Source organism: Pterocles gutturalis, unplaced genomic scaffold (assembly GCF_000699245.1).
Source record: "Pterocles gutturalis isolate BGI_N339 unplaced genomic scaffold, ASM69924v1 scaffold2961, whole genome shotgun sequence".
NCBI lineage: Eukaryota > Metazoa > Chordata > Aves > Pterocliformes > Pteroclidae > Pterocles > Pterocles gutturalis.
In genome coordinates, this window is record NW_010102711.1 from 8,632 (window position 1) to 20,783 (window position 12,152).

The 12,152-nt window shown below is 40.9% G+C and overlaps 1 protein-coding gene across 1 annotated transcript; it reads right to left on the reverse strand.

Moving 5' to 3' along the window:
- Positions 1-2,891: 2,891 nt before the first annotated feature.
- On the reverse strand, positions 2,892-11,740 carry UBR7 (ubiquitin protein ligase E3 component n-recognin 7 (putative); the record flags this gene model as incomplete). Its single annotated transcript, XM_010086374.1, has 9 exons — positions 2,892-3,173; positions 3,953-4,014; positions 4,910-5,072; positions 5,469-5,600; positions 6,145-6,329; positions 7,546-7,651; positions 8,825-8,878; positions 10,000-10,095; positions 11,642-11,740. Coding segments are annotated over 9 exons (990 nt in total), but the record flags the coding sequence as incomplete, so codon positions are not given.
- Positions 11,741-12,152: the final 412 nt, after the last annotated feature.

Sequence of the window (12,152 nt, forward strand, 5' to 3'; positions counted from 1 at the left end):
TGCTCCAGTGACCGATGGCCGGGGGAAAGGAATGGCTTAATACAAACTGTAAGAGGTGCTCTGTGATAGTAAAGGCTCTTAAAATGGGCAAGATTGGTTGGAAAAATCTTCTAGGAAAAAAGTGCACAGTAACGCTTTGAACATCAAGGATATGATACAAACCAGTGTAAAAAGAGGAATTCAAAATTAGTGGCAGTGTTCAAGCAGCTTATTAAAAAGGAAAAGCACTTCAGTGAAATAGTTCAGTGAGTTCTTCCAGCTAGAGCTTAATTGAGACAGACTATCACTGTTAAAGGCAGTAGTCAAGACTTAGCCCTTGGTCCTAGGAAGTGTTTATTTTCTCAGCTAGACAAAGCTGCTCATTAAGTGCCCAGCATTCTCTTGAGTTGCAGTCTAGAGCTTGAGACAGACTGTCACTGTTAAAGGCAGTAGTCAAGGCTGAGGGACTTAGCCCTTGGTCCTAGGAAGTGTTTATTTTCTCAGCTAGACAAAGCTGCTCATTAAGTGCCCAGCATTCTCTTGAGTTGCAGTTATCCTGCATCAGCTGAATATTCATTACATCTCTTCCACAGAAACAAGTGCTTCACTACTTTCTTTAAAGAGAGGACTAAAGTTTAGAAGTGTCATCCAGCAGCAGAAAATCTTGACTAGTTTCACTTTGATGTACAACAGCAAAATACTGTGGGTCCTTTCCTGATAGAAAGTGGGGGTGGGATGGGGAAAGAGAGCACTGCAAGGTCTTAAATGTTAATTACTGACACCTTTCTTCCCACATCCAGGAAGATGAGTTTTAGGAGCAACTTCCTAAACTGGGGAAATTTAACATTTATTGTTGCAGCTTTCTGTTCATTTTGCAACAGAGTTCTTCAGTCTGATAACTTTATAAAGACAGGATGCCTTCTCACTAGGGTGGGAGGCAGGGAGGAGGGAGCCGTTAGGAATAAAGCACAAGTGCATTAAAAAAAGGGGAAAGGGGGATTGTTAGGGGCTGGGCCCAAGTCCTTGCTGATCACTTCAGGGTAAGCCCTGCTCCATGACTGTAGTACTGGCTCATGCCACAAATGAATGTTGCATGTTGTCAGTGATGGCCCTGCGGTGTGAAATCAGAACTGTAATTTTTCCTTTTTGTGGAAATTATGTACCTGGTTCAGAAAACTTCCTGCAGATGAACCCCTCCCTCTGTGGAACACTGCTGTCAGTTCTCGAGCACAGAGAGTGCTGGGCAGAGCCCCGCTGTAGTATTTATATACTGGGAGAGGACAGCACAACCTAGAAAATCCAGGGTTTCCATTCAGGGTGGTTTGAACTTGGGGCTGGAACCTGGGACAGCATTTGCCTCCAGGCACCTTCTCCCCAACCCCTTTAGGGAATTACATGCCATGAAATGCAGTACAGAGGAAACATCATCCATCTGGTTGGGCTTTTCCTGCTTAAACTACCCTTGCAGATGAGATGCCAGCCCTCGTTTCTACCTGCCTGCAACAGTGTGGGTCAGGGTGGAGGCAAAGGTCGAGCAATACCGGGTTTGGCTTGGCCCGGCCCAATGCTAACTGCGCTGCCCTGTGAGTGCATCTTGGATGGAAACAAACCACTCCAGCAGCATTCCAAAAAACAAAAACAGTACAGATTGAGCAGTTCTTTAATTTTTAGGCATTTTAGTTAGATATGCAGTTACAACTCCTGTAACAGTTGCTACAAAAAAAGCACATACACTACCCAGACTTAAATTTAAAAGCAACTAGTCATTTTGTATGAAACAAACCGATGAACTGAGCCTCTATGCTAGAACTAGCTTTTGTAAATAAAGTGGTCAGAAACAAGAGGGAGAATGACAGATAAAGATCTGATTTTCTTCTCAAAAGTCATTAATGTGGAAGCAGAATAGTACCCCATGGTAAAGAAATCCTCCGACTACGTCAAGCGGGAGTTAAAAATTAGAATTTTCTTAAAGTATGTTTAGGGGTTTGAGGGTAAAGAAAACTAAAAAACTACACTAGGCTCCAAACTTACGAAAAGTCAATATTTAATTTTAGCTAAGTGTAGATTCTTAAAAGTCCATGAAACATCTCCTGTTCCATTATTATCACAGTGATTATAAAAAGATAGCACATTTTATACCGTAGCAAAATGCCAGGATGCTGCAGTGTTTTCAGGAACATTTATGAAGTAGAATAATTTGCAGTAGCTAGCTTTTAACATCAAAGCACATTAGAAGTCCTATAACAAACCCCACGGTGATGCTTAATTTGTAATTTAGTACCTCCTCCTAGATACTGTTTATATTCTAGTCAGTGGATAAATTTCACATGATAAATTTTTGCATGTAGATCACTGTACAATATTAGAAACAAAGTTTTTGAATTTATAAAAACAGATACAACATTCTGTTGAATCAAGCCTACCCTATGATTTCTCATTTTCACCTGCCTCAGGAGCACTTCTGCAGTAGAGCGCGAGCATGCAGAAGTACAGTGCTGTTTAGTTCACCTGATGTGACCCAAACCTTAGAATGCGGTTTCCCCCAGGAGCCGTGACCACAACGCGCACCTGCTTTATCCTTTCAGGAGCCGTGCCTCCCTCTGTGTGGTAAATAGAAACTTATTTTGTGTAGGGAGCCTTCACTAGAATCGCTACACCCCGAAGACATGATGCAGAGCCATTTCAAGCAGGAATAAAGCTGCTCCAGTCCAGCAAAGCACATGAAGGGTGTATTCCCTGCACTGCGCAGAAGGGAGGGCGGGCAGAGCTCACCTGGGTTTCAGCACAGGAACAGCTGTAGGCACTGACAGGAACATAGGGGAAAGGCTCCAGGGAAGGCACAGCAACACCCTGTTCTGGGAAGGGGCCCTCCTCCCCCTGAGCCAAGGCCAGCTCTCACATCAGTACTGAAATCCTTGTAACTGCAATGTACCTGCTAAGGACATGTTCTAGTTGCTACAAATAAAGGAAATATGAGACAAAACGAAGATGTTTCTTGGACAGCTGGATTTTGATGAGAAGCCAAATACTGAAGATGCCTCTTCTGTTTGTCAATGTATATTGTTTCCACAGTTGTCCTTTCAGACCCAAACCCTCTCAGTCTAACTACAGTAGTACTGCACCCTGTTAGTCCGTTGCCTTTTCCGTGACTGAAACTCTTCAAAGAAGTGCTGGATGTCTTCTCTTTTAACCACCTAGGGGAAGCCATATGAAACACAAGTTGTGGTACAAGAATTCAATTAGATGATCCTTTTTTTTTTTTTTCTTGTGTCCATCCCCCATGTCATACAGAAAACATGTAAAAGCAAGTATCCTGATATCTCTCTGATACAGTTAGCAAAACAGCTTCCTGCCCAAATTCTATTATAAGACAATACAAGCAGAAAAATTAGCTCCCCAAAGGCAGAACAAGCACACGGAGCAAAGCTCCTGATGGTTTTTTTTAACAGGTTTGGCCACTTGCTTTTATCATCAGAAAAATTAACGCAAAGCAAGATTTTCACTAGCTCACTTCAGAGTCATTACAATATAGCTAAGAATGGCAATTTAGCAAACAAGCCAACAAAATGCATGTGCTGATTAATAATAGCATGCAAATTGCTCCAGAAAAGATTGTTTGCCAATATTTAGTCCTTATTCTTCTACGGGTTTAAATTCAATCTAAGAAAAACCATAAAGGTTAAGGCCTTTTTTCCTGAATACTTTTCCCAGAGCAACAAAAGTTTCACTTAAGAACTGCTCTTACTACTTTATAGACAGATTTCTATAAGGTTCCTGTTATTTCTCAACAATGTAATTAAGGAAATACAACTTTTAAATTCCAATAAAATCAGGGATTTCTAATTTCCACTGCACTACCAAGAAACTCCAAGGGACAGGGGAAAAAAAATATTGTAGCACAGCATCATAGTGTTCAATACCCATCCATTAAAGCACATTTTCGGGTAAACAAATTCTGGGAGTTGTACCTTACCGTTCCCTCATCTGCAAATCTCCTGAGATAGTCAGTCAGTTCTGTCTTTAAATCATTGTATTCTGGATGGAGAAGTGAAGGCATGGGAAAGAAAACAAACAAACAAACAAACAAGATATCCATCTTTAGTTTAACACTGGCTCAAGATGACAAATTGTTCTACTTCCTCTTGTCATTCGTTAGATTTACTTGGGACAAATCTAGGTTTGGAAAGGATTATAAAAAATAATAAGAAGAAAGGCAGGTCCAGGTAAACAAGAGAAGCCCAATACTTCATCAGACTAGCCTAGGCAGTCTGAGCATCTGTTCAGGTGATCTTCAGAGAAATGTATAAAAGTTCATTGGGTGAATTAGTAGAACTAATTAAAAGACCACACCTGCCCCCATCTTCCCACTGCAGAAGTACGCGTGGGTAGTGGGGGGGAAGTCCCAGCCTGTAACTCAGGATTGGGCAAGTGTCCTCACCCAAGTGCAACGCCCTCGCTCAGAAAAGGGGAACACGGCTCCAGCTGTAACACACCTCAGCGCTGCCTTGTCAATATACGCTGTGGCAGAGCCGCCAGGGAGCACCCTGCGCCCCACCTTCACGTCGGTGGGCACTCCCCCAAACAGGAGATTGCCAAACAGAGCAGCGTAAGATAAATAAGCCAGACAGCAGAAGTGTAAATTAATGTTTAAATATTTGTCTTACAAGAAATTACCATCAATACAATATCTACGACGTTAAAAAGTTCCCACACCATCTAGTTGCTCGATGTAAGTTAAAGTCTTAACAACAGGCCAGAGAGGACAAACTTCTCTAGCGTAATCCGGACTGAGGTGTGCGACCTATCGTACAGTCTTCTGCATGTTACTTTAAAAACAGTCTGACACTGCACTGCACCTGATACTAATCTCTTATGGGAAAGACCTGATACTGTCTGTTAAGGCAGACACTAAAAATGAAGTTGTATTTACCACAGATGAGTTCTACTTGCTGGACTCTGTTCATGCTGTTAAGGGTGTCCATTAAAGGATCTCTCCTCTCTGTTTCCTGGTCGCTGGTACCTTTATTTTCGTAAGCCAGGACAGTGTCACATTCATCTGTCAGGAACTGGACTTCAAGCTCTGAATACATTTTCTGGAGAATAAAGTAAAATTTATGTTATGAAACTTCTCAGATGGAGATGCTCTCCCTCAATCCTTTTTGTGTTCAGTATCACAAATCATAACAATAAAAATAATAATGTAAATTTTGCATCCAGGATTTCAGACATCTCCCCATCCATGACAACTTCTAAAGCAATACTGAATTGAAGCAGCAAAGCAAATACACACGTTTAGAAGCTCTTGTGCTCTACTAATTCCAAAGGATGCAGTGTGTTTCTTTATGTGGGGTGGAGGAGGTTTTAGGTGTTTATATGCAGAGAAAGTACATTTACATAGCTTTTATCTACAAGCTTCTCTTCAAAGATACTCTGGGAGCTCCTCCCTGCCTCCCCCACGTTCATGATGATAATGGAGAGAGAATACAGACCAAACAGTCTTCACAGGTGCATAATTTGCTTCTCCAGTTCGATGGCCAAAAGGTGGCAGTATCTTTTTTTAAAAATTGCTTGCTCTGGAGTTCTTTCAGCTTGCAGACTGGCTCCTCATTCTTAGTAACTACCTGAATTAAAATGAGAGTGTTCAGTGCTCTAGAACTGTCACTTCAAATACACTCTGTTCTTTCCAGTATGTTATTTTCTGTATGCAAGATTTTTCTTTTGTTTCAGACACAGTTATTTTTATAAACAACCTGTATTACCATTTCATCCACACAAGGATTCTGAAGTGGTTTTAGCAATTTCCACTGGAAATTTCAGTAGAAATTTACTGCAATAACCATAAATGTTTAAGAAATCAGAGCTGTACTATCATGCAAATACAGCTACAATGCATAACAGCCCTGTATTAGAACAAACTCAGAAGTTGAAGTTACCCCAGTGTAAGGGCAGGCGGCTGGCATGAAGGGATGGATCTAACCCAGCTGCAAACAGATGTTACACCCTCGTCACGCACTTCTACAAGCATGTCCCCAGCCTACACTGTGCTCCAGAGACTGCATGTTTGAAGTGTCGGTGACTGAAGAGGAACACTGAAACAGACTGAACCTACACTTCACCTATCGTCAGTACGAAGATGTACAGGACAGAAAAGAAGGTCCGTTTTACCTCTGGACAAGCGGACCCAGAGCTAGTGGATGGTTCATTAAACTGTTCCATTGGCTTTTCTTCCTTCTCTTCTTGGTGTTCCACTCCAGTTTCTTTTTTTATTTCTTTTTTCTGCTCTTCACTTTCCTCAACCTTCAGGACAATCCCCTCCTCTTCAAGGGAGTTCACTTTGGTCAAAGGAGGAACTGGAAGATACATACCCACGGAAGTGAAAATACCACGCCAGACAACGTACAGGCTACCACACACGTTCTCTCTGCTTTACAGTGCAGTGTCAAAGAGCACCTAGATCACCTTGTACACTGCAGGATCCTCAATATATTCTACAGCTGTCCAAAGACACTGTCACCTAGGTATACAAAGAAACCACTCCCTCTTTCACCGTAGTGTTCTTCACCTCTCACACTCCTAAATACTCTGCTTCCCAAAACCTAAGCCCCAGGAGAAAAAGGGCATCACAATTTCAGGTAGTTCTGTACCAAGAGGCTTGTCCTTCTTGACACCTCTTGATAACTACAGCAGGTTCAGCAAATACCTTTTTTCCGACTTTGTGTTGGAGTCCTTCATTCGCTCCAGACATGCACACTAAAATCTCAGTGACAGATTAACTACACTAACCACTTCCTTATTTAAAACAAGTTTTTTCTTTTGATGCCAATTCAAATGCGTGCCCTGTGACATAGCTGGTTAGCAGGAGGAAAAAAAAAACCAACCAAAAAAACCCATTCTGTACTGCATTTACATTAGAAGGACGAGAACTCCAGGTAGAGCAGCCTGGAATCCTTAAAATGACCATTGAAATTCCTGGCACATAGAGATCAATCACCAGTTCATATAAGCAACATTTAGGAGACTATGTGAAACTAGCTCTTTCCACAGAAATCAAGTCATCTAGCCTTCTGATCCCACAGAGACCACACAGCAGACAGAGGCCTGGTGTGACCACAGGGAATGTGCGAGCACAGCCTCAGCTCTACTCAGAGTAAAGTTTTACACATTCATTTCAGGTCACTCTATCAATCACTCTTTGCTGCTCAGAGCCTCTTAGACTCAGCTGTTTGCCTCACTGCTTCCCCTAGGATGGCTCTTTAGTTCTTTGATCCAGTTTAGAAATTAAGTTGCTTAAGACAAGTATTAAATCTTCATCCATCTGTGTGCTAACTCATCTTTGATAAAATAAATAGAAGTGTGAGCACCACAGAATTAAGATTTAGGAATGAGGACCACATTTTTTTTACAGAACAGTTACTGCATCCTCGCACTATCCACTGCTGAAGGCAATTGTCCAATATAATGAATGTCATTTCTCCAACCGCTTAAACAGTATTATGTTGTTAATCAACCAAGTATGAGAAATACATGCTAATGTATTATTGACTCAGATAACTTAATTTTCTTTACCTGCTAATTGCGATGCATAGGCCCAAAGGAAATGGCAGTGATTCATGCAGGCCTGGCATACCATTTCATGGAAGTCTCCACTTTCAGGGGGGATTGCACCAAGATGCTATCAAAAACAAACAAGCACACAGCAGTGAAAAGTTTGCTGCAAATTAACAGACTCAATTCTAAGTTTAAAGGAAGTAAAACATCAACTGCCATCCTATTTTCAGCACAAGCATACACTCCTGCTAACCTTCTACAATAATTATAGGTATAACTTGAAGGCTGGAAAGAGCTGATAAGAATTTCAGGGAAAAACTGAAATAACTCTTTCTTTGTCTACAGCCTTTTATGCCTTCTACATACCCAGAAATCTCAGTCCAATCTTTATCTAATTTCTAAACGTTATTCTTCTAAACTGTCCTAAACATAGGACAGGTGAAGATACCTATTGCACACTGCACATTTAAACTCTTAAGTAACTTATGATTACTTCCTTACATGTAAGAGATTGTAAGTCTTCATATTGAACTTGAGAAGAATTAGGTCCCAAAGCTCTCCATAAACTGGTGAGAACTATTTAGGCAATTAAAAGCACTTACCGGCTTTCTTTTGAAATGTGTTCTTGCAAAGCTCACAGTATGCAGCATAACATTCCTAATACATACATTTATTACAAAAGAATCCTGTCGTTTATCTACAGAACCCATAATCGAAGCCAGTCATCTTTTTTTTAATCCTCTGATCCTGCAACTTCAAACATGGAATTTCACTCCTGCCCTTCAAGGCACAAGAGGCTGAATTCTTAATGCTTACACGTTAAGTAGGGCACTCGCTGAAGTGCTGAGCTGCTTTTAAAAGATTTCCCAAAAGCTCGTAATCAGGAACCAACAGCACAGTTTGTTCCTTGCGATTTGAAGTAATTACAGTTTAAAAAGCATTATTTTGAATGAAGAACTATTCAGGTAGTTGACAATGATGTGCCTCAGTAAGAATGTGCTTCTCACAGATTCCAGTGATTAGAATTTTCCAATGAAAGAGACAAAGTTATTATTTTATTCTGCAGCACTAAGCTTCAAAAAGGTAGAACTCTTTGCTGATTCTTTGGACTGGACAGCAACACAAGATTAAACTTTCAATATTCCTTTGCACAGGATGAAAAGAAATACCTTAGAACTCATGTAATCATCTTTTAAGAACTACAGCAAGCCTTCCTAACTAAGATTAACCATATAAACTTAATTGATACCAACTTATTTTCAAGCAAATAGCAATTCTGCTACTTAAGTTTCCTTACCCTTCCATGGAACCAGTCTTCACAAACTATGCATTGGATCATCTCATCTGGAATCTAGATGAATGATCATATTATTAGCATTAATAGCAACCTCCAGAACCTTCAACAAACTGCAGTATTATGCAAAGTCTGCTCAAGTGAATTGCATTTTCCTCTTCACCCACCCCCAGAGAGCTGCCATTAATAAGTAATTACTGCTTCATTAGTCAGTTTGCTTCCCTGAAGTTCAACAGCATACATAATTTGTCATATTATCAAAACTGTGGAAATTCCCATTTATTATTACAAAACTAGTTTTCCCAGTAGAGCAAGACATTCTCACACAAAAGAGCTGATAAAAGTGAATACCCTATTGGTATCTTCCTTCCAGTAAACAGAAATGGATGAACAGGCAGCTTAGCAAAAGAAAGATATATTCATGACATCATCAGGTTTATATAGGAATGCCAGAATCTGAACTTAACTGTCCACAATACAGTATAGAACAAACTGCTTTGTTTGCAAACAGTTAATAATGATTTCTTTAGAAATGTTCAGATATCTCTGAACTTCAGAGAGGTGAGTTTATAAAATACTTTTTTGTATTTGAAAGAGTTGGGTGCTCCTTATTCTTTACAACACCTGACTTCTATGACTGCAAACAAAAGTGCATGTGTGTAAACCAAGTGCTGTATTTTAATACTTCAGACAGAGAAAAAGCGTTCCAACAATGATAAAGGTAAGCTAAAGCCACTGTTACAGGACAGACTCTCCCCAGCCCAGAAGCCTTGTCAGAGCGCTGTTGCAGGCACAAGGAAGCAGATTCTGGTCTCTCCTAATAGGTGTAATGTGTTTACTCTGCGCTTGCCACTTTTCTCTAGATGATGAGAAACCCACCCCCTTAAGGAAACTCTGTAACTTTAGAGAGAGGAAAGCACAGAAGACTGCAGCAGTGTTTTGTTCAAATGATTGTTTGTCTTCCTCATCTGTCTTTAAGGCGTAAACATATTCTACCATTTAAAAAAAAATGATAGAGTAATAACTTTATACAGCACATGACGATGAAAAGTGATACGGAACATAGCATTTCTTAAAGAGGGATCTTCCCTGTAAATCAGCTCAGCAAACATCCTTTGCATAATATTTTGCATAAATACCATCTATATATTATTACTACTGGTTTTTGCATTTCTTACCTCATCTTCAGGATCAGGATAAGGTCTTTTACAAGTACAGTATAATCCATAGAAATTGTCGTTATACTTATTTCCTGAATTCACCTTGCTCTTTTCCTAGGAGGAAAGGAAAAGATGTATCAATAGACAATGCAGTGAAAAACAAAAGACAGAAAAGATGCATAGTCTAGAAAAAACACAATTCCTGTTCCAGTTTAATTCCTAAAAGCAATCATTGTACTCATCAGCTTGAAGATCCAAAAATAAAGATATTAGCCAGACACCTATGCTATACAGTGAGTGTCAGGTAGGACATTTGAGGAATACTGAAGTTCAAAAGGAAAAACAGTCTTTCTACCTTTGCAACAAATGGTAACTGTGGTGTTTGTTAAGCTACTGCTAATCTAAAATGATGCAAGAGTTTTGATCACCAATGCCTGCCTGCTGCCATTACAGCAATGTCTGTGGATTTATTGTGCACCTTCCCCTCCATTTTTTTAAGCATCCAGACTGTGATCCAAACACAACTTTGTTTAATCTTACCACTCAGCTTCCACTAAATTCATGACATATAAGCCTCACTCGACAGAAGAGGATTATCCAAATTACAAAACATGCTGAATGAAATTAAATTACAGGTAATTCCATTTTAAAAAAATCAGCTAATACAGCTGCAACCAGAAGGCTTCAGAACTGCACGTAGTTGCAGCCCAAGGCCACCACTGGCCCATACAGAAACAGCTGTGACCGTTTATGATGTTACTACAAAACGCTTTCCACCACAAAGGAAGAACGGACGATGCGAGCACCCAGCATCCACGAAGTCAGCCAGATTAATGGATGGCTATTGAAGGTTGCTTAACCTGTGCAATTGATTTTGCACTGAACTGGAGGATGAGAACCATGTGATCCATTTCATTGACTCAAATGAGAAACAGTAACATCTTAAAACTGCCACAGGTGTCTCTGTAGGGATCACAGGACAGTAGCCCTAGGCTGACTAGCTCTGGATCCATCCCAATTCTGCCAGAACAAAATAGGCGTACACAAAACTACTTGCCATTTCTATATTTGGAGTGTTATTACCCTGGGAACAGCACTGCAGGCAAGCCAAGCAGCTTCCTGTCACTGCTTTCCAGAAGATTACCAACCGCTTGATGAGTCCAAAATGCCCACTGAGTTATGAAAGCACAGGCGGCTTAATAGAGTAAAAAACTATCCTATGAGTAGGCTCTGGTGACAACCTATCAAAAAAGATTAGGGCACTAATGCCACCAGGAATAAGGGGAGGGAACTATCCCTTGGACAGCAACACAACCTTAAATTTCCTTAATTCAACTGCAAAATCATACCCTAGAAGGTTCTCCAGAAGCCAGCTTAAAGCTGATTCTCATCAGGCACCACAACACATCTCTGGCATTACACTGACCATGGATGCAGAACTGCAGCATTCATGGATGACAAGGATCAAACATCCTCTCTCCTCTCAACGTTTCCCTTCAGTCCCTCAGCAGTTTTATCTCCTGCTGTAATACTCCCACCTTGTTTAACATGCTCAGAAAAGCAGAGGCATCACATGAGTCAGCACTGGATGAGGCAAGGCACCAGCCTCCCAAGACTGCTATTTTGATTCTATATGTAGGAAACCTATGTCTGAACTTACTGGGAATAATTTGCACTGCAGATTTTTGAACTTGCTATTTCCACAGTCACAGCGGAAGTTCCTGGAAAGAAATACATAGTATTTCAGATTTTTAATTACCTGGAAACACATTAGTTTTTGTGTTCACAACAATTCCCTGCAGTTTATCAGGAGACATAAGGATATTCTTGGAGCTATTTAAACAGTAGCCATCTGTCAGATGTGGCCACAGGGCCCCCCAGCCTTAGCCTCTCATACGGTGTTCTCGGCAGAGCTTGGCTAACATCATCACTGGCAACAGCGCTTGGCCGGGAGAGCGCAATGGCACAGCCAACCCCGAAAAAAAACACACTCAGAAACGCGAGTGTGTGTGCGCTGGCAAAAGAGGAGCGTGAATTGGTTCGTTTCCTGAGGCTGGATCCATGAAGGTGATTAAGCTCCTGTTTCTTACTCAGACACTGAAGCTCTCACTTAAACAGGGCTGGCGTGCCAAGGGAACGACGGAGCACGGGCACCTCAGTGACCGGACCTC